The sequence below is a fragment of the Amphibalanus amphitrite genome, unplaced genomic scaffold, assembly GCF_019059575.1.
Source record: "Amphibalanus amphitrite isolate SeventyFive unplaced genomic scaffold, NRLGWU_Aamphi_draft 000527F_arrow, whole genome shotgun sequence".
NCBI classification, from domain to species: domain Eukaryota; kingdom Metazoa; phylum Arthropoda; class Thecostraca; order Balanomorpha; family Balanidae; genus Amphibalanus; species Amphibalanus amphitrite.
The window spans coordinates 368,679-390,821 of NW_024882021.1; the positions used below are offsets into that span (position 1 = coordinate 368,679).

At 60.7% G+C, this 22,143-nt stretch overlaps 2 protein-coding genes across 2 annotated transcripts in view; one reads left to right on the forward strand and one right to left on the reverse strand.

Annotated features, from left to right (window-relative positions):
- The first annotated feature begins 59 nt into the window (after positions 1–59).
- On the forward strand, positions 60–3,094 carry LOC122393271 (multifunctional methyltransferase subunit TRM112-like protein). The gene is made up of 4 exons (XM_043389151.1): positions 60–579; positions 1,385–1,486; positions 2,107–2,199; positions 2,915–3,094. The coding sequence occupies exons 1-4, from the start codon at positions 493–495 to the stop codon at positions 3,014–3,016; spliced, it is 384 nt and encodes a 127-aa protein (XP_043245086.1). The 5' UTR covers positions 60–492; the 3' UTR covers positions 3,017–3,094.
- The window catches only part of LOC122393275 (ras GTPase-activating-like protein IQGAP1), a 60,636-nt gene continuing 41,565 nt past the window's right edge, over positions 3,073–22,143 (reverse strand). The window contains exons 9-26 of the mRNA XM_043389156.1: positions 20,700–20,832; positions 15,408–15,712; positions 14,871–15,027; positions 14,019–14,158; positions 13,479–13,587; positions 12,540–12,715; positions 11,917–12,057; positions 11,039–11,200; positions 10,560–10,712; positions 9,960–10,124; positions 9,586–9,699; positions 9,241–9,336; positions 8,864–9,090; positions 7,560–7,772; positions 6,568–6,793; positions 5,157–6,308; positions 4,612–4,719; positions 3,073–3,874 (exon numbers count right to left, since the gene is read on the reverse strand). Of these exons, the coding sequence (XP_043245091.1) occupies positions 3,752–3,874; positions 4,612–4,719; positions 5,157–6,308; positions 6,568–6,793; positions 7,560–7,772; positions 8,864–9,090; positions 9,241–9,336; positions 9,586–9,699; positions 9,960–10,124; positions 10,560–10,712; positions 11,039–11,200; positions 11,917–12,057; positions 12,540–12,715; positions 13,479–13,587; positions 14,019–14,158; positions 14,871–15,027; positions 15,408–15,712; positions 20,700–20,832 (3,900 nt within the window). The 3' untranslated portion in view covers positions 3,073–3,751. The remainder of the gene's footprint in view (positions 3,875–4,611; positions 4,720–5,156; positions 6,309–6,567; positions 6,794–7,559; positions 7,773–8,863; positions 9,091–9,240; positions 9,337–9,585; positions 9,700–9,959; positions 10,125–10,559; positions 10,713–11,038; positions 11,201–11,916; positions 12,058–12,539; positions 12,716–13,478; positions 13,588–14,018; positions 14,159–14,870; positions 15,028–15,407; positions 15,713–20,699; positions 20,833–22,143) is intronic.

The following is a 22,143-nucleotide window of genomic DNA, read 5'->3' on the forward strand; positions in this document are numbered from 1 at the left end:
CAAAAAACGTTACGCGATCATCGATGCATCGATGCCGTCGAAATCTGTTCGGTTAGGTCGTTACGCAAGTTCCTTTTTGCCTTGTGATCTGACGTATCTACTTTGTGAAGTGAGACTTATTAGGACAACTTGATATGGTTGATTACAAAAAGGTCATTTCGTTGCTTTTTGTGGGCAAGCTCTTTTAAAAATACCTTCTTTTGAAAGAATTAAGAACTTCTAACGGCTTAGTTGCGGTTGTCATGGCAACTACGAATTGGATAGAGATAGAAGGGGTTGGCATAGAACAGAGGAACAGAGGTACGGACTCCCCGCCAACCTTGCTCACGCCGCGCACGCGTGTTGCTCTGTTGGCTGTGCTTCATGCGGTTTTCTCGGTTTTCTGTTGGATGATTGCCTGTAATCTTGGTACCCTGTTTCAAGTTAATAGAATTAGACTGTGCGCTTGAAATTCTAAGCAAATTGATTCATCATCAACAAGGATTTGCAATCATGAAGCTGTTGACTCACAACATGCTAACGTCAAAATGTCTGAAGAATGTGGTAACCGGCTATCCTCTTATCATTTCCATCAATTCGGTAAGGATTAATGCGAGACTAACCATTGAGCATTTGTGTTCGACCAGCCATAAAGCATGTCTATTGTCTATGTATGTGCCATAATGGCTCTGTTTATTAATGCCAGCTGCGAGGGGTGTTCTTGTTCTGGGGAACTGCAGCTGAATGCTGCGAAGACAGCAAGGCTTATGTGTTAGATAGAGAGCAATTCAGAATCAGCTTTTAACTAGGTGAATGATTGATGAGTACATGCTGACCATGTGTCATTAGTGGATAACAAAAGTTTTTCTGCCAAAAGTTTTATGGTTTCTGATTTCTGATTGTGATTTGAAACAATCCAGAATCTTCAGGAGAGGTTAACTATATGTTCCTAGTACCTACCTATAGAATAGAATGTACAAATGTATTTGAAGCTATAAATATCACACTATGTGAACCTAAGTATAATGCAGTATGTACTCTTCTGTCCTTGAGTATGATACCAGCTATTCTTAAGTCTGAACTCTTGACCATTAAACTTGTGTATGCATTAAAATGTGTGTTTGTTTTAAACAGGAGAAGCCTGTCTCATAGCTCATTTGTTACAGTATGGCGCCTGAATTCTAATGGGTTCCTACCTAGAAATGCATGCTCATTTCTCAGACAGGAGGGGTCTGGGCCCACATAATGAGCCCTGCCTTGCATAGGCTCTGGCTCTGTTTGTCAATCATTCTAATAATCAAGCTACTTTTTTAATTATTGTGTTGCAGCACAGACCTCTGCTCAGATTGGTGATCAGTGTGACCTTTCATGTTCATTGTTCAGCCCTGTTTTTTTCTTTCAACAGCCAGAAGACATCAAGGTACAAGAAGTGGACTTCAACCCAGATTTCATTGCAAAAATCATTCCAAAAGTGGACTGGGATGTGCTATGCAAAACAGCTGAGGAGGTAAACCCCTATTGGAACTTTTTAAGGGGAATACCTAAATACCTAGCAAGAGCTTTAGGCAGTTGTACATGTGCAAGTGTGACATAATTCCCCCAGCTGACATGTGGGATGCCAGTCACCCTTTTAACTAGTGTCTAGCAGTGTACCAACTTTGACGACTTTGTGACACATTCATGGCAGTCACCCGCAATCACCAACAGTAGTAAAACGATTCCAAACAATCAGCATAATGATTGCAGAGGCATAAGCATATAAAAAGTGTAGCCACAGGTGGCTCGCCGCAAAAATGCTTACAATTTTCCATTGCTTTACACAACTCCCTTCATGATCCCTCGTTGATGCCCAGTTCCCACAACTCGATGTTGGTTATTCTCTGTTGATTTGCACTTTGCCCGTCTCTTAGTCTTGCCTCTAAGTAACCCGGGCAATTACTCCTGGGAGAGAATAGTTCCCGCATGCCACGCCACCCAACAGACCGCCTGCTCCATCACCAAGGCCTACACCCATAGATAACATGAATCTACATATGCTATGTTACCTATGCTACACATAAAATCCCGTACTTCTAAGCCATCTTCCATTAGTAACGTTGGCAGGTTTTGAACGAGTATTCGTTTCAGGTCGGTCACAAAGGGGACCTGCCCGGCGCGGTGGACCAGGACTTTGAGACGAACGAGGAGTTCCTGAAGAAAGCCCACCACGTTCTCCTCGAGGTAAACCAACCTCACGCCCCTAGAAAACTTTGCGAGATGTACCTATGCATGGTGTTTTTTTTCATCTGGTACAAACGATTGTCTCGAGCATGCGAACGTTCTGTCGACATAGACCTACTGAACTTTATCTGTTTCTTAATGGCCTCGCGTTTCTTTTCATCCTTTGAAACGGCTCGATGTTAAGACTTTAAATTTACGACCCCCAAACTCCCGTGAAGCATACTGAGCTGGCGATTGTGTGACGCCCCCGTACCTCGCAGCCACGGTTCGACACGTCCCATCCCCCCCCCCCCCCGAAACGCTCGGTGGCAATTGAGACCATAATCTGCATCTCCACGGCGACTTGGTACGGACGCCGCGACCCCATCCGCTGTGACCGGCCGCCGGCGCCCCGTGCCGTCCCAGAGTCTCCGGCGACGCGCTCTGACGGCCTCTGACCCTATGTGACCCGTCCAGTGACCCCTGACCCTGTGTCCTGTCCAGTGACCCCTTACCCTATGTGACCCGTCCAGTGACCTCTGACCCTGTGTGACCTGCCCAGTGACCCCTGACCGCCCTCTGACCCTGGGTGACCCGTCCAGCGACCCCTGACCCGCCCTCTGGCCCTATGTAACCCGTCCAGTGACCCCTGACCCGCCCTCTGACCCTGTGTGACGTGTGTCCTGTCCAGTGACCCCTGACCCGCCCTCTGACCCTGTGTGACCTCGGACGGCAGGTGGAGGTGATGAACGGCAGTCTGGTGTGCCCAGAGACCGGCCGCAAGTTCCCCGTTACAGACGGCATTCCCAACATGCTGCTCAACGAGGACGAAGTGTAGGCCGCCGCCGCCCCGTCCACCCCGCGCCATCGCATCTCATTTGTTTGTGTTTAATACAGATTACGCTTTGTTTATTAATAGTCGTGTGCCCCGGCGGACGGTACCACCGTTCGGCGCCGGCGGCGGGTCCGCCCCCGGCTGTATCAGTTACTGTCAGTGCGTCAAACTCGCCGCAGTGACACGTCACACACAGACACACACACACCTGCGCTGCCGCCCCCTCAGCTGCACACATTTCCCCGGCCTCTGATTGTCAGCTGCTACACGACGCCAATGGCTGGACGGTCGGACGGTGGTGACACGGACCCATCGTCGTAAAATAACACCCCATAAAGGCAGCCGCCGGGCGCGTACAATGCCGTACACGCCATATTCTATAAAGCACCTACGACCTACGTGTGGTCCCATTAGCACCATTTCGTTCCGCTCGTGGCTACCCTGCTGGGTGACGGCCGGGCGGCCCGGGTTTGGAGCGGACCCTGCCCCGGGATCCGCGACCCGCACACCGCCCCGCCGCCGCCCGCTCACTAGCGGTCTAACGCTAGTGGATAGAGGAAGCTGAAGACTGGAGCTGCTTCCGAGCCCAAAGATATGTACACTGTACAGTGCACCAGCCCCCGTGGGCAGCGTGTGACGGCGGCTCCGAGTCTGACGTCACGGCGTGTGACACAGGCACGGAGGGCCCACAGACCCGACCGGGTGTCGCGGCACACGCCGGCCCTCGGGCGCCGCGCCTCACTTCTTGGTCTTGCCGTAGAACTTGCTGTTGAGGAGGAAGATGAGGAGGTTGACGTTGATCCTCACCCTGCCGAACATGTCCATGACGGAGACGCCGTCGTACTGCAGCTGCAGCAGCTCCTGTGGGGGGTGGCGAGGGGGGAGGTGGTGACACGCCGTCTCACGGCAGCAGCTCCAGCGCTGCCAGTATGACCGGGAGGTGACCGCAGACAAAAAAAAAAAAAAACTTAACTGTATTATTTCAGTATTTCAGAGTATTCTGATTCAGTAATTCTGAAAACCCGCCGTTGTTTATTTATGCCTGCTTTTTTGCCCAGCAAAGACGACACTCGGTATATCTCATTATGGAGGTACGGCCAAACAGCCGTTTGGGCTGTTTGGCCGTGCAGCCGTACGGCCGTACGGTCGTATGGTGCGCCGTTCCCGCCCACACGGCCCTCGGCCTGGCCCAGTGAACAGCAACACACAGCGCCCGTTTGTAAAGGACGGCAGATATCGACACCTTTTTTTAAACCCCACATTTGTTCTCCGGTGAATTTCAGACAAGTTGGTTAGAGACCTTCAAAAAAGTCACTCGATTTTTCTCAAGTTTGTCTGTCTTGGCAGATAAAGCAATATCAGAACAGGCCTACGAACACACATATTTGATCAGGATCGGACGATTGGACACTTTTAAAAGGAGATCTTTCGTGCCTCCCGGAAATTCACGGGAGAGCAGATGTGGGGTTTAAAAAAAGGTGTCGATATATGGACGTGACAGAGATTGAGAGCAGGTATGCGGTCTCGCCCGTAAGTGTATGCCTCCTGACAGGCGCCGTCAAACTGCGCTGATATGACGGGCGCGGACGAAGGCTCACCTGTAGGCTGATCTCGACCCGCTCCAGCTGCACGCCGAGCAGTTTGGCGTTCACCTGGAACGTGCTCTCGGCGGCCAGCGGCGAGATCTCGAACTGGACACCCTTCAGCTGAAAACAATTATACACCACATTATACCAGCGGCGAGATTTCTCGAACTGCACCCCTTTCAGCTGAAAACGGTTACACGATCACATTATACCAGCGGCGAGACACCCCCACAGCTGCGAACTGCACAAGACCCATGATACCACCCCTTTCAGTGGAGGACGCACCGAAACCCCATTATATCAGCGGCTAGATCTTAAAACTGGACCCCGCCCCCATTCAGCTGAACACGCCGGTAAATGATAACAATGTACTGGCGCGGGTTCCAGACTGGGTTTTTCCTACGGGAATTCATGGGAACACTTGACGTACAACCAAAGGCGATGGAAGCTCTTCAACAGTATAACATACATAAGAAACAAGAGGTACAGGCCACCCAGAGGCCTGAGTCTGGCTCGATACATACCCTGCCCAGTGTCCCCCCCCCCCCCCCACTGACCTCTGCCGGCTGCATGCCCTCGATGCTGATGAGCACACCCTTCTCCTTGAGCCGGGCGGCCGAGTAGCGGCGCGGCGCGGCCGCCCGCTTGGTGCGCTGGCCGGCCGCCATCGCCTGCAGACACGTGTTCAGGTACTGGCTGAAGTAGGCCGCCTGCTCCTGGTAGAAGGCGCGCTTCTTCTCCAGCGAGTCGGCGGTGCGGCGCAGCTTGACCAGCTCGTGGCGGCGCTGCTGCCGGTGTCGGCGCTGGTGTACGATGTCGGCGGCCACGGCCTCGCGCAGCGGCCGGTAGTCGTCGGCGCGGTGCGCGCGGCCGGCGCCCTCCAGCAGCCGCAGCCGCTCCAGCAGCGCGTCCTTGGCCTCTTCCAGCGAGGCGCACGGCTGCGCCAGGAAGGAGCCGCTACGCGACAGCAGCTGGTGTCCGTGGCGGCGCCGCTCGGCCGCGCCGCGCTGCTGCAGCACGGCGCGGTACGCGCGCTCCATCAGCTCGGTGGGCTCGCAGCGCGCGCACGCCGCCACGTCGGCGTCCTCGGTGCAGCGCATCACGTCCACCAGCAGCTGCTTGGCCTGCACGAACACCCGGTCAGCCGACATGCCGTGGTCGTCGATGGTCTCGGCGCGCGGATGCAGCTCCAGGCGCACCTCGACACGCTCCGGGTGCGGGTGGCCGGCCTCGTCGGCGCCCAGCACGCCCTCCAGGCTGGGCCGGTCGCCGAGCTCCTCGAGCAGCTGGTGGAGCGGGTCGTCGCGCGCCGGCGCCACGGCCGCCTCGTGCTCCAGCAGCAGCCGGTGGGTGTCGCACAGCTCCTGCGCCGATACGTACACCACCGGCCGAGCCATCAGCGTCGCCTCGGTGAACTCGTTGCGGCCGTAGTGCTGCTCGGGCTCGGGCACCGCGCAGCACGCGCGCACAAACTCCTTGAAGCGCTCGTGGGCGCTGACGATGAACGGGTTGAGCGCCTGCAGGTGGCCGGCCTCGTCGCCGAAGCCCTTCTTGCTGGCGGCGAACTGCAGGATCTTGGCGATGCTGCCGAGGTTGCGGCGCTGGTCGGGCGTCATGGCCTGGTCGGCGGGCAGCGAGACGATGTCGAACGCGTCCGGCGCCACGATGGCGGAGTTGATGTACCGGTAGTAGACCAGGTTACCGACCACCTGGCGGCCGAGACAGTGGGTCAGCGGCGCGGAACGGTAGACGTCGGCCGGGGACCGGTGGGGTTCGGACGGGAAGGGAAGGGCCTGAGACCGTTAGGCGGGTAAGGGACCGGTGGGGCCAACGACCGGTAGAAGACCAGACTTGTTGAGGGCCCAAGACAAGTAGGGATGCCAGCAACCGGTGGACTCAGCGACCACCGAACTCCGGAATCGGTGGGGTGACCGGACACGGCGGATCGTCACGGAGCCCGGCACTGACCTTGAGCACGTCCTTCTCGGGCGCCTCTGGGAACTTGTCGTGCAGCGCCTGGCGCAGCACCCGGGCCGAGTAGAGCAGGCAGTAGGGCAGCTGGTCGACCGCGTTGAAGATCTCGTCCAGGAATATGTTGGAGGCCTCCTTGAGGCAGTGGATGGCACGGCTGAGCCGGCGGCTGACCTCGGGGTGCTGGAGGGCCTCCTCCTGGGTCACCGAGTACGGCAGACCGCTGGGGAGGGGGCAGAGGAGGGCAGTGCGTCAGACAGCGGGAGAATGCAGGGGACGGCGTCCTCCAGGGGCAGGTGATCAGGGGGAGGGGGGGGGGAGTCCGAGGGAGCCGTACGTGCTGCGGAGGCAGCTCGCACTCGACTGTTGGCCGGAAATGTGCGCTCTGAACGGGCGAGTCAGGATCCTATCTATGGATCACCGACTGCGTCGACTGAGCTGTTCGGTAGGTTTTAACGCTCTCTTATTCATCAGCGGATGCTCTGCGTCGAACGCCGAGGCTCTAAGAATGAACAAGTCATCACCTTAACATCACCGGACTCAACTCACCAGGGCTGCCCGGTCCGGTCCGTCTGACCCAGTGCCGGTCCGCACTCGCCAGGGCCGGTCCGGTCTGTACCAGTCTCTGTCCTCACTCACCAGGGCTGGCCGGTCTGTGGTCCCCACTCACCAGGGCTGGCCGGTCTGTGGTCCCCACTCACCAGGGCTGGCCGGTCTGCGCCTCCTGCTGGTTCACCCAGTGTCGGTCCCCACTCACCAGGGCTGGCCGGTCTGTGGTCCCCACTCACCAGGGCTGGCCGGTCTGTGGTCCGCACTCACCAGGGCTGGCCGGTCTGCGCCTCCTGCTGGTTCACCCAGTGTCGGTCCCCACTCACCAGGGCTGGCCGGTCTGTGGTCCCCACACACTAGGTCTGCCCGGTCCGGTCTGTACCAGTGCCGGTCCCCACTCACCAGGGCTGGCCGGTCTGTGGTCCCCACTCCCCACTCACCAGGGCTGGCCGGTCTGCGCCTCCTGCTGGTTCACCCAGTGCCGGTAGATCTCCACGGGACTGGTGTTGATGAGCAGGCTGCGGTCCGTGAGCACCCGCTCCACCAGCGGGCCCAGCACGGGCCGCAGCGGGTGGCGCCGGCTGTACTGCACGATCAGCCGAACCACCATCGGATTACCGGTCACCACGTCCGACAGACGGTCCACCCGAGACCTGACAGCAATCACAGCAGACGCCGCCCAGTCAGTACACCCGCCGCGACTCGGGTCAGAACTCTCTCGGGATGACATTTCATTTGACCTAACACACTGAAAGGACTGAAATGAGAACTTAATGCTTTTGCATCTAGGGCCGTATTTGTGTCGATCATTTTCGTAAGAATGTTCTTATGCACGACCTAGTACTTCTTAAGAAAATTTGTTTAATGACGTGAACTCCGTCTGACTAAACTGACCGCCTGTGGTCATGTGTGACTCCTCCAGACTGACCTGACCTGTGTGACCCCTGCGGACTGACCTGACCTGTGTGACCCCTCCGGACTGACCTGACCCTCCGATGTGACCCCTGCGGACTGACCTGACCCCCGATGTGACCCCTGCGGACTGAGCTGACCTGACCTGTCTGACCCCTGCCGACTGACCTGACCTGTGTGACCCCTGCGGACTGAGCTAACCTGACCTGTGTGACCCCTACGGACTGACCTGACCTGTGTGACCCCTGCGGACTGAGCTAACCTGACCTGTGTGACCCCTACGGACTGACCTGACCTGTGTGACCCCTGCGGACTGAGCTAACCTGACCTGTGTGACCCCTACGGACTGACCTGACCTGTGTGACCCCTGCGGACTGAGCTAACCTGACCTGTGTGACCCCTACGGACTGACCTGACCTGTGTGACCCCTGCGGACTGAGCTAACCTGACCTGTGTGACCCCTACGGACTGACCTGACCTGTGTGACCCCTGCGGACTGAGCTAACCTGACCTGTGTGACCCCTACGGACTGACCTGACCTGTGTGACCCCTGCGGACTGAGCTAACCTGACCTGTGTGACCCCTACGGACTGACCTGACCTGTGTGACCCCTGCGGACTGACCTGACCTGACCTGTGTGACCCCTGCGGCCTGACCTGACCTGACCTGTGTGACTCCTGCGGACTGACCTGACCTGTGTGACCCCTACGGACTGACCTGACCTGTGTGACCCCTACGGACTGACCTGACCTGTGTGACCCCTACGGACTGACCTGACCTCCTGTGTGACCCCTGCGGACTGACCTGACCTGTGTGACCCCTGCGGACTGACCTGACCTCCTCCTGGAGCGCGATGCGGAACAGTTTGACGAGCAGGAACTCGTCGCGGTCGTTGGCGCCGTAGTTGAAGACGCTGGGCACCACCGACTCGAGGAAGCGTCCCGACTGGCCGGGCGGCAGCGCGAACACCAGGCGCGCCAGGTACTCGGGTCGCGTCTGCAGCTCGTAAAACAGCTGCTGGTACAGCGACAGCCGCGCGCGGCTCTCGCGGCTCAGCGCCTGCCGGCAACGGCGACCGCGACCGTCAACGGCGAGGCGAGAACGGGGGCGGGAGGTTTGGCTTATCCCTGGTCCAGAGACGGGCCGGGGTTTAGGGGAGGGTATTTCAACTCAGTCCCTAACTGCGTAGGAAGGGGCGCCATAGCTTACCTTCAGACCCTGGCCACGGGACATTGTGCCCAGTTTGTTGGGGAGCGTACCCGTCTTGTTGGTGGCATCCATCGATTTACTGTGCATCAGCACCTCCTGTTGAAAGAGTGCCGTCAACACCAGCGTCTCGAAGCAGTTGGATAATATCTTAGTCATAAAAACATTAGGTTATTGATTGTAAAAGTGGAGTCAATAATTAAGATTGAGGGTCACACGCAAATCAAACTCCAGCATGCCCGAAAAAAATGGTGCCAAAGAATTAAGCTGTACTGCAAATGATTATTTTTCCACCAGAGCTCTAGAGTCGCTGGGACCTGTCGCCTGGTGCGGCTTACGGTCACGCACCTGCAGGCTGATGCGGTTTCTGACCAGCAGGCCGATCTTCACATCCAGCGTGTCCAGATCTCGCTCCAGCATCTGGTTCTTGCGGATCATCTGCGCCACATCCGCCTTCAGCTTCTGCTCAGCAGGCCAGAGACACAGACGTGGTTGTTCAGTACGTCACATAGGTTTGTCCTCGAGTGGACGCAGGTGTGGGTGTACCATGGACGGTTACAGTGTGTGGGACGTGAGATACAGGCTGGCTTACATTGAGGATTGGTGATATCAGGCATCCGCCCTGCACCCGCTAACAGTACACTGACTGATACAAAGTGTACATCGTGCCTATCCGCGGTGCACTGAGCTGCACCTTTACCTGCCGGCGTTGTGTAACTGACCTGCAGCTGGACCTCCTCCTTGAAGTCGGCGCCGCGCACATCCAGCAGGTGGACAAACTTCCTCAGCAGCGGCACCGACGGCGACGCCCGGCCGGCCAGCTGCTGGAACTCTTGGCGCAGGTGGTGCCGGCGCCACCAGCGCTGCAGCCGCACTACCAGCTCCTCCTGTGGACGGGCAGCACCAATTACACACACCGTCAGCCCGACCACCGCCCACCGCTCACCGCCCCTGCCCCCGCGGACCTCCACACACGGGTGGGGAGCGCTTCCGTCACCGTCAGTCAGTCGGTCAGCAGCGGCCGCCCATCCTGTCCCCCGTATAACAGACCTCCAACCCATCCTGTCCCCCGTATAACAGACCTCCAACCCCGCCGACAGCGTCCGGTGGGGCTCGTGTGACCCACGTGGGGCCTGTACTGATTGATCTGTGACTCACGTGGGGCCTGTACTGTGTGACTCACGTGCGGCCTGCACTGTGTGGCCCACGTGGGGCCTGTACTGATTGATCTGTGACTCACGTGCGGCCTGTACTGTGTGACTCACGTGAGTCCTGTACTGTGTGACTCACGTGAAGCCCGTACTGATTGATCTGTGACTCACGTGCGGCCTGTACCGGGCGAGGACGCCCTCCTCCCACTCGCGTCGCTCCCTCAGCTCGTCCACCTCCCGGCGCAGCTGGTCGACGCGCTCCTTCATCCGCGCGGCGCGCTGCAGCAGGAAGCGCCGCCGCTGGCGCACGCCGCGCCACCAGGCCTGCCGAGGGGGGGGGGAGGGGTCTGTTACATACACACCACGACACCAGGCCTGCCGAGGGGGGGGGGGGTCTGTTACATACACACCGCGACACCATACCTACAGGAAGGGGAGGGGACTGAACAGACACACAAACATGCCCGCACTCTCAGACACAGCCAGACACACAGAGGCCTGCTGGGCGGCGGAACTGTACGGGGACACACATAATACAAGCCTGCCAGGCGGAGGCGCGAGCAGTCCCATGAAGATCAGAGCACAGCCCAGCGGGCACAGCTGACTGCACGGTAGACGCCGTCGCGGTCCGGTCGGCACGGCGCACACACCTGAATGCGGACGATCTGGTCCGTGTGCCGGCTGAGGAACAGGCGCCTCTGGAGGAGCCGGCGGCGCAGCAGCAGACCCCTGGCGGCCGCCTGCAGCGGGACCAGCCACCGCTCAGGGCACTGTCTGCCGGCCTCGCCGAGTGCAGCCTCCGTCACCAGTTCCTGCCGGTATAACACGGACTGGTGAAACTGTCTGCCAATACACCACAGAGTGGCACTGTCTGCCGGCCTCTCCTACAGCCGCCTCCGTCACCAGTGCCTGCCGGTATACCACCCCGTCAGCAATACCTACCGGTACAGACACTGTCTGCCGGCCTCGCCGAGCGCCGCCTCAGTCACCAGTTCCTGCCGGTACACCAGCCCGTCAGCAATCCCTACCGCTCCGGGCACTGTCTGCCGGCCTCGCCGAGCGCCGCCTCAGTCACCAGTTCCTGTCGGTACAATACCACTCCGTCACCAGTGCCTGTAGAAACACCACAGACTGGTGGTGGTGACACTGGCTGCAGAAAAAAACACCCAGTTACCAGCTCCTGGCGGTAGGGACTACTGCCGAAACTTCCTACTCCTTACATCCCTCCCCTCCGGTTTTACTGATGAATCCAATATTCGAAAAATCGCAACTGATGTTTTATGACGGCCAGTCACATAAAATCACGATCTAGGGACAAAGGCGAGTCATTCAGCATTGACAGACCCTCATGACAATTTTCCTTATTAGGCGTCATCCGTCAGAGTGGCTGATCTGCAGCCGCCGCCCTGCCAGTGCAGTGTCCGGCAGAGCGCTCACCTGCCAGTGCAATGTCCTGCAGCCTCACCTGCAGTGTGGTCTGGTCGAGCCAGTGGCCGCCCTGCCAGTGCAGTGTCGGGTCAGTACTGACCTGCAGTGTGGTCTGGTCGAGCCAGTGGCCGCCCATCTGGTGGCCGTCGGGCGGCTGCCAGCTCACCCGGCCGCCGCTCAGGTCCAGGTAGGCCTCCACCGCGCCGCCCACCGAGTGGCGCACCCACGTGTCGGCAGAACCCTGGGAACGGTACAGACGGTTACAGAGGGCCGGGGCGGACGGTACTGTGGCTGTCCACGAGCCGAGTGGCGAACCCACGCGCCCGACGAACCCTGCGGACGGACAATACCCCGTTACAGACAGTCACAGACAGTACAGACGGTGCAGACAGGTTTCAGTTTTATTCATTCATCTACGATCGAAGGGACGACATCTTCCGGGGACGAAATCAGCTGACCTCCGGGGGACCTGACGTCCTCCGGGGACGGTCTGAGGCTGATCTCCCGACACTCCACTGACCTGTATCCATTCCACGACACTCGACTGACCCGTATTCGTTCCCCGACACTCGACTGACCCGTGTCTGTGTCCCGACACTCCACTGACCTGTGTCTGTGTCCCGACACTCCACTGACCTGTATCCGTTCCCCGACACTCGACTGACCCGTATCCGTTCCCCGACACTCGACTGACCCGTATCCGTTCCCCGACACTCGACTGACCTGTGTGTGCTGACCGGCGGCGCGGTGCCGTCTCAGCGCGGCCAGGTAGTGCTCCGCCAGGCCCGGCGATACATCGTGTAGTCCCAGGCAGGGCAGCGAGAGCAGCGCCACCAGGCGCCCCGCCGACAGGCCGCCGGCCGGCGCCGGGCCGTTCAGCTCGCACAGCGCCGCGCACGCTGCCAAAGGATCGGGTCATTGTTTGTTTTGTTGGGTTAGGCCCTTTCGGTCGACAAGACCATTGCAGAGCCGGAAGGATGATAGGAATTAGGGGGAGACATTGGTCTGGGCAGGCACCCTAGTGAGTCGCCGGGGCTGAGCCCGTCCAGAGGACAGGCCACCCAGCCCCAAGGCACTCACTGCACCCGGCTACGGGGTGCGCTCCCTCGGGAGCAGCGGTGCCGCTCCAAGGGAGCAGCCCGCATGAGATATAGTTGCCTGTCCAGCCCGGAGGGGGTTGCGGCGTGGAGGAGAAGGATTTCTGTTTCCTGAGGATAGAAGCACGGAACGGTGAGGATCGGGTCAGTGCCTGTGTGCAGCTCGGGTCAGTAGTGTGGCGGGGATACGAGCCACACAGCGCCGCGGACGCTGCCAAAGGATCGGGTCAGTTCTGGGCGAGTCCCGATTGCGGCAAATTGCCAGTCGTTTGTTCTGTTCACGACCGATTTATGAAGAGAATTTACGCCACAACTTACGTCTAAATTAATGTACGAACAATAGGTTGAAGTCAAGTTCAGAAGCATTTTTCTACGTCTGACACACCGCTCCTCCTCGCATCTGACACAGTGCTCCCCCCGCATCTGACACAGTGCTCCCCCCGCATCACACACGCCGGCCCACTGGTGTGTGGGACCGCTCCTCCGCCCCTGCCCCGCGTCCTACAGGCGGCGCGCCCCGGCCCACCGGTATGTGGGACCACCGCCTCCCGCGCGCGTCCCTCACCCCGCTCGGCCAGCTCGTGGTCGACGAGGGCGTTGCGGACGGCCTGGTCCACGTGCTCCAACCACAGGAGACCGTCGCCGTCGCCGCCGTCCTGCTCCTGCTGCACCTCCTGGGGGCGAGGGAGACGGAGGAAGGGGAAACGTGAATATAAAGCGGTGACAATAAAATTCGGGGTCAGACTCAACGGGTATACGTTAAAGACAATAACTCGCCACCTTCAATGCCAGTGTATTGCCTTGCCAGGACGGGTATATATTGCCTTGACAAGGACTGTTTGGCCGGGACTGGATAAGCGCTGGCTGGTTACCTGCAGCAGCTGCAGACAGTGGCGCTGGCTGTGAGGCGGTGGTTGCGGCGGTGGTTACTGGTTACAGTGTGTGGCTACTGGTTACAGTGTGTGGCTACTGGTTATAGTGTGTAACTGGTTACGGCGGTGATTACTGGGTACAGTCGGCTGGTTACCTGCAGCAGCTGCAGACAGTGGCGCACGTTGTAGGGCGCTGGTTACGGCGGTGATTACTGGTTACACTGTGTGGTTACCTGCAGCAGCTGCAGACAGTGGCGCACGTTGTGCTCGCTGACGCTGCTGTAGCCCAGGATGGGGTTGGTGAGCGCGGTCAGCAGCGCCCCGTCGTCCTCGGCGAGCACGGCCCGGTTCACCCGCTCAATCAGCTCCACCTCTGCACGAGGGGGACGGGACGGGGGGGGGGGTGTCACCGGCGTCCACAGAGGGGCACACAGCGCCGGCCACAGGCGCCGGCCGCGCCCTGTCCACGGCCGGCTCTCAACGACCGGCCCGGGGTCCGCTGAGCACCGCGACAGCCGCATCCTCTCTCCCTTTGCCAGTTCGCTCAGCCTCCTCACAGTTTAGAAGTTACATGTCTCTTTCTATGGTCCGCTCTCTTTCCAGCGCCTCACTGGCACGCTCTCGCCCGTGAGTCCCGCTTCCCCTCATCTACTATCCAGCTCCTCCGGTGCAACTCTGCACTCTCTTCTTTCCCACCCTCTGCATTCTCTTCTTCCTAACCGTCCACCCTCTCTTCGTCTCCACTGTTCCCTTCCCCACTCACTGCCCTGCAGCCCCTGTTCTCACCGTTCTGTCCTGCAGTGCCCCTCCCCACCCACTGTCCTGCCCTCCGAACCCACTGTCCTGCCCTCCCCTCACAGCCCTGCAGTTACACTCACTGTCTTGCCTTCCCCTCACAGCCCTGCAGTCATACTCACTGTCCTGCCCTCCCCTCACAGCCGTGCAGTCATACTCACTGTCCTGCCCTTCCCTCACAGCCCTGCAGCTTAACTCACTGTCCTGCTCCTGCCCTCCCCTCACAGTCCTGCAGTTACACTCACTGTCCTGCTCCTCCCCTCCCCTCACAGTCCTGCAGCTACACTCACTGTCCTGCTCCTCCTGTACGTCGGCGTTCACGTCGTCGACGGTACGCTGCAGCAGCGCGTGAGTGACGAACGGGCAGTCGGGGGTCTCGGCGCGCACCGCGCGACTGACAGCCGTCAGCGCCGACAGGTAGCGCCGGCTGCAGCTCTCGTCCAGGTCCTGCGCGCCGGACACGGCAGTCAGCGGGACGGACCGCACGCGGGGTGCAGGGAGGATATACCAGGGGAGAGGGGCAGAGAGAGAGGGGCACTGGGTAACAACGACCGGTAAACAAGGTTTCCTTCGTCACCAGCAGTCTTTTAAAGAGTCCCTATCACCCTGTCGCAGCTCCATGCGGCCGTCTGATCACGGCCCATGCTCCCATTACGTGTTGGAGGTTCAGTAGGTAGCTTGCGGTGACCGCTGACAGTCAACGACAGAGGACAGCAGAAAGTAGCAGCAACCCTTACCATAGTAAGTTACTGCACACACTACACAGCTCCCCGCTGCGCGGCACCCAGTCCCAGCACCCCGCGCGGCACCCAGCCCCAGCCACGTACCAGGATGTAGACGGCCGGGTCTGCGAGGGCGCGCCACAGGCCGGCCGGCTCTCCGGCGGCCAGCGCCGCGTTCACCCGCGCCACGGCCGGTAGGAGGCCCAGCGCGCCGCGGACGGCCGCCACGCTCAGGTCGGCCGCCTGCTCCTGCCGCACGGCCGCCATCTCGCGCAGGAAGAGCGGCGCCGCCCAGTGGGGCAGCGCGCCGGCGTCCGGCGGCCGCAGCTGGTCCAACAGCGCCAGTAGCCGGCCGGCGCTGGCGTCCGGAGCCGCCAGACAGGCGTTCACGGCCGCCACCAGCTCCTCCTCTGACGGAGAGCGACGGCACACCGTCAGCGGAGAACCACAGGGTCCCGCAGTCACCGTCACAGTCACAGCACAGGGTCACCGGACAGCAGAGCACCACAGCACTCAGACCAGACAGCACAGGGTCACAGCAGTCACACCACAGGGTCACAGTGACAGCAGAGCACCACAGTACTCAGACCAGACAGGCGTTCACGGCCGCCACCAGCTCCTCCTCTGACGGAGAGCCGTTACACGGTCAGCGGACAGCGGACAGCCGACAGTCACCGGACAACACAACACAGGACCGCACCGAACAGCGCCACAGGGCCACACATAACAGCGGCAGAGGGTCACCGGACAGCAGAGCTCGCACACCAGACAGGACTGTGCCGACAACGCCGGCCGGTTGGGTTAACACGAGCCGAATAAATGTGCCGAAAATGTTTCGGTCCGTATCAATTATTTAGAAGAACGAAAGAACTACTGACATGCGGGAAAGGATTGAGCACGTGTTCATGACATTACGCTCTACAGCTAGGGAAGAGAGTGAGCCCCTGCGCCGCGTGTTCCCGGCGTATTACGCTCCTCTCCCTCGGTACGTGGGAGTCGGCCGGACCGGCGCGCGCCGCACCGCAGAATCGTCGGCCACTGACTGCAGGGACCCGCTCGCGGACTGGCCGACTCGGAGTGGGGGGTAGGGACTCGTCGGCCGACAGCGGCTGTCGGTAGCCGCCACCCCGCCCGGCCACGCTGGGCTCAGGTCTAACCTACCGGGCTCAGTGGGTCAGCGAACAGCCGATCAGATCCGCAGGGTTCAGTGCGCCAGGTCTTCAGCACGACCGTCACCAAACAACTTTGATCGACACTTCTGCAGCAGTGTGGCAGAGGCAAGTTCAAAACTACATATTTATAGGCGGGTCAGGTCATAAGCAAACCTTTACCCAACACCTTTGGCGTGGTCAGATTTTTAGTGCGAGATTCTAGCCTTACAGAGTCACACGTTGTCATTTTATCCGTCAGAACTAAATGTACCTAAATGATTTTGTCCCCACCATGAAATTATATTACTTTCGAATACCTTTAAATGACTGGATGAAAATCCAGAGCAAGTTTTCACTGCATCATTTTTTTCTATAGATACCTAAACCGCTCGTCCGATATCACAACGATACAGTTTTGGAGTCTGATACCGTTCCGTAACAGCGGTGAAAATATGATGTAATTCAGAGAGATGTCCCACGCCAGCCAGCCGCGATGCCAATGCTCTGACACCGGCCACCACGCTGCTAGTAGCGGCGGTAATGAGTGTCACACGATCCGACTTTCCATTACGTCACGGGTAAAAAATCCGACCAGCTACGCGGGGAGGTTCCCGGATTGTCAGTCACACCAGTCACTGAGAAGCTGTGGTAAAAAAAAAACGGACCGGCAGCGGAGCTGTCTCCAGGGTGATGCGTCGGCGGGCGTCTCAGATGTGGATTAGTTGGTTACCGAGTACCGTAGGATCTGGACCGGGACAGAACCACATCTGGTGGGCCGGGACAGAACCACTCCTGGTGGGCCGGGACAGAACCACTCCTGGTGGGCCGGGACAGAACCACTCCTGGTGGGCCGGGACAGAACCACTCCTGGTGGGCCGGGACAGAACCACTTCTGGTGGGCCGGGACAGAACCACTTCTGGTGGGCCGGGACAGAACCACCACTGGTGGGCCGGGACAGAACCACTTGTGGTGGGCCGGGACAGAACCACCACTGGTGGGCCGGGACAGAACCACTTCTGGTGGGCCGGGACAGAACCACCACTGGTGGGCCGGGACAGAACCACAACTGGTGGGCCGGGACAGAACCAATCCTGGTGGGCCGGGACAGAACCACTTCTGGTGGGCCGGGACAGAACCACTCCTGGTGGGCCGGGACAGAACCACTTCTGGTGGGCCGGGACAGAACCACTTCTGGTGGGCCGGGACAGAACCACTCCTGGTGGGCCGGGACAGAACCACTCCTGGTGGGCCAGGACAGAACCCCTCCTGGTTGGCCGGAGCAGAACCACCACTGGTGGGCCGGGACAGAACCACTCCTGGTGGGCCGGGACAGAACCCCTCCTGGTGGGCCGGAGCAGAACCACCACTGGTGGGCCGGGACAGAACCACTCCTGGTGGGCCGGGACAGAACCCCTCCTGGTGGGCCGGGACAGAACCACTTCTGGTGGACCGGGACGGAACCACTTCTGGTGGACCGGGACAGAACCACTTCTGGTGGGCCGGGACAGAACCACTCCTGGTAGGCCGAGACAGAACCACTTGTGGTGGGCCGGGACAGAACCACTCCTGGTGGGCCGGGACAGAACCACCACTGGTGGGCCGGGACAGAACCACTACTGGTGGGCCGGAGCCGGCACGGGCCGCCGCCGGTCGTCTGAGCGTCCCGCCCGTCCGTCTCCGTCTCCAGATGTCCGGAGAGGCGGCGCGTCTCATCGACCTGGTACCGGCCGACCTGCGGCCCCTGGTGCCCGTCCACTGGCACCAGTTTCCACCCGTCGAGCCGCTCTGGAACTACGGTCTCGGCATCGTCTGCGCCATGGTCTGTGAGTATAACATCGTCTGCGCCCTCGTCTGTGAGTATAGGGGAGTCTGCGCCCTCGTCTGTGAGTATACGGGAGTCTGCACTCCCGTCTGTGAGTATGGGGGAGTATGCACTCCCGTCTGTGAGTAAATAGTATAGAGAAGTCTGCGCAGTGCGCTCCCGTCCGTGAGTATATGGAAGACTGCGCCCTCGTCTGTGAGTATAGGGGAGTCTGCGCCCTCGTCTGTGAGTATAACATAGTCTGCGCTCCCGTCTGTGAGTATTTGCCGGGCACCCGCACCGGACATTACATTCCTGGAGCTATCCAGTGAACCGTAGAATGTGGATGCCAGGAGCCGCTCGACTTTGTAGGAAGATTATGCGCCGCTTGCACGGTTTACGGATGGGGGTTACGACCTCCGCGAAGGTGACGGCGTGACTCTGGTGTGTGACGGGCCACCCTCTGTCGGCAGGCGTCGTCTCCCTGACGGCCAACCTGACGGCGCTCTACCTGTTCCTGCGCGACCGGAGGCTGCGCACGCCGTCTAACATGCTGATCGTCAACATGACCATCGCCGACCTCATCATGACCACCAACCACCCGCTGTTTGTCTACAACGCGCTGTCGGGCGGCGCCTGGCGGCTGGGCCCGCTCGCCTGCCGCGCCTACGGCCTGCTGGGCGCCATCGGCGGGCTGGGCAGCATCCTCAGCCTGACAGCCATCAGCTGGGACCGCTACCGCGTCATCGTGCTGTCGCCGGGCGCGACGCCGCTGACAGCCGGCCGCGCCGCCGCCGTCATCGCCGCCCTCTGGGTCTACACACTGACCTTCACGGCGCTGCCGCTGCTCGGCGTCGGCGCCTACGTGCCCGAGGGTATCCTCAACTCGTGCACCTTCGACTACCTGGACCGCAGTCCGGCCAACGTGGCCTACATCTGGACATGCGTCACCTCCTTCTTCGTCGTGCCGCTGGCGACCATCTGCTACTTCTACTTCCACATCATCCGCGCGGTGCGCGAGCACGAGCGGCTGCTGCGCGAGCAGGCGCGCCGGATGAGCGTGACGACGCTGCGCAGCGGCAGTGGCGCCGAGCAGCGCCGCTCGCTCGAGGTGCGCATCGCCAAGGTGGCGCTGGCCAACGTCGGCGTGTGGGCGCTCTGCTGGACGCCCTACTGCGCCGTGGCGGCGCTGGGCGCCAGCGGCCGGACCGCGCCGCTGACGCCGCTCGTCTCCGCGCTGCCGGCGCTGGTCGCCAAGACGGCGTGCACGTACAACCCGCTGGTGTACGCGCTCGGCCACCCGCGCTACCGGGCCGCTCTGCGGGCGCACCTGCCGCGGCTGGCGCGCTGGGCCGGTGGCTGACCGGCGGCCGCGGCGGCCGGAGCCGGCAGCGCGGCGGTCGGCCGGCGCCGCTCAGAACTCACCACCGTCAGCTCGGACACCGAGCGGCGGCTGCAGGCGGTCAGCTACCAGCCGTGAGCCCGCCACAGTCACTAAAACGAGTATCGGACACCGAGCGACGGCAGCAAGCCGTCAGCTCACGGCCATGAGCCGCCCTGGCCTGGCCGATAATACAGGGCACCGGCTGCAGGAGGTCAGCTTCCGACCGTGAGCCAGACATATGTAGTACACCGAGCGTCGGCTGCCGGCGGTCAGCTTCTGGCCGTGATCCGCCCGGTCAAACACAGCCCACAGTGCACCGGACATCCGATCGGACTCTTCCCGGAGCCCAGCTTCAGGTGTATCGAGCGAGCGGCACTAATGGTGCCTTTTTTACCATCGTGGCCGGCGACCTGTCGTTAGCGCCCTCCCGGAGACAGATGGTCCGCCCGGGACAGCACGCCGACCGAGTGCCGCCAGAAAGACGGGGAGGGTGAGCGAGCGACCGCGCACCGCCGGCAATGGCCGCCGATCCGGCCAGATTAAATGGTGTGGCCGGCTGACGGATGATCGTAACTGGGCTGCCGGCTGAGCTGAGTGGCTCCGCAGCACAGTTCCAACACAGCCGTATAGCGTGTGACGACAGAGGCGGAACGGTGGGGAGATTACTGGAGATTTGGCTCTCCATCACCATTCAGTAGCGCACTTTCGACCATTGTAGTTGTGCTTCATTTGCATATTTCCATTAAAGCGGTATACCCGTTCATTATTCACAAACGTCAATACTGAAGCTGTAATGAGCCATGTAAGAATCATAGATCCTAATGGCATGAAACCCGCGCAGGCACGCGAATAAATGCGGATTGAAACCACGGAGCCGCTCACAAAGCCACGGAGTATCATGACTTTAATTATGTCGCAACTTCACACGCCGTTAACACATTGGTGCGATAACGGGCCAACGTATGAATGCATGCACGTAGGTATGTATGCATCCCTGTGTCCTGACTGTCCGTGTCTACGGAGGCGGCCCCGTTACAGTACGCCCGGAGCGGCGACTCACCTCTGTGCCGCTGGCTGGAGAGCTGGTTCACGCGACTGATAACTGTCTGTACCTCCTCCGCCGAGAGCGGGTGGCCGTTGGTGGCCCGCCGCAGACCGTCCAGGTAGCCGGCGGCCCCGTCCGGCGACACGCCCTGAGGGCAGCACGCGGGTCACAGTCCAACAGACAGGCGACACGCCCTGGGGGCATCACACGGGTCACAGTCCGACAGACAGGCGGTCCCCGCCCTGGGGGTACCACACGGGTCACAGTCCGACACAGGTCCGGCGACACGCCCTGGGGGCATCACACGGGTCACAGTCCGACAGCCCGGCGACACGCCCTGGGGGCATCACACGGGTCACAGTCCGACAGACAGGCGGCCGCTCCGTCCGGCGACACGCCCTGGGGGCATTAACGCAGACGGGCTCAGGTCACAGTTCGACACACCCTAATGGCACACAAGACTGCATCACCTGGTGTGTCTGACTTATATCGACTACCGGTCACTACGAGCGACGTGTATTACGGCGTGTGTCATGTGTTTACCGCTGTGCGAGCGGTACTGGGTGCGTACTGCGTACCTAGTACCTAACGCACCGGCGCGCCCGCGGCCAATAACTGACCTGGAGGCCCAGACAGGGCCGTACCGTACCCCCACTGACCTGCAGGCCCAGCACGGGGCAGCAGAGCGCCGCCAGCAGTGTGTGCCGTACCGTACCCCACTGACCTGCAGGCCCAGGGCGGGGCTGCAGAGCGCCGCCAGCAGTGTGTGCCGTACCGTACCCCACTGACCTGCAGGCCCAGGGCGGGGCTGCAGAGCGCCGCCAGCAGTGTGTGCCGTACCGTACCGTACCCCCACTGACCTGGAGGCCCAGACAGGGCCGGGCCGTACCCCAACTGACCAGCACGCCCAGACAGGGCCGTACCGTACCCCCCATTGACCAGCAGGCCCAGGGCGGGGCCGTACCGTACTCCACTGACCTGGAGGCCCAGTGTGGGGCTGCAGAGCGCCGCCAGCAGTGTGTGCCGTACTGTACCGTACCCCACTGACCTGCAGGCCCAGGGCGGGGCTGCAGAGCGCCGCCAGCAGTGTGTGCCGTACTGTACCGTACCCCACTGACCTGCAGGCCCAGGGCGGGGCTGCAGAGCGCCGCCAGCAGTGTGTGCCGTACTGTACCGTACCCCACTGACCTGCAGGCCCAGGGCGGGGCTGCAGAGCGCCGCCAGCAGTGTGTGCCGTACTGTACCGTACCCCACTGACCTGCAGGCCCAGGGCGGGGCTGCAGAGCGCCGCCAGCAGTGTGTGCCGTACTGTACCGTACCCCACTGACCTGCAGGCCCAGGGCGGGGCTGCAGAGCGCCGCCAGCAGTGTGTGCCGTACTGTACCCCACTGACCTGCAGGCCCAGGGCGGGGCTGCAGAGCGCCGCCAGCAGTGTGTGCCGTACTGTACCGTACCCCAC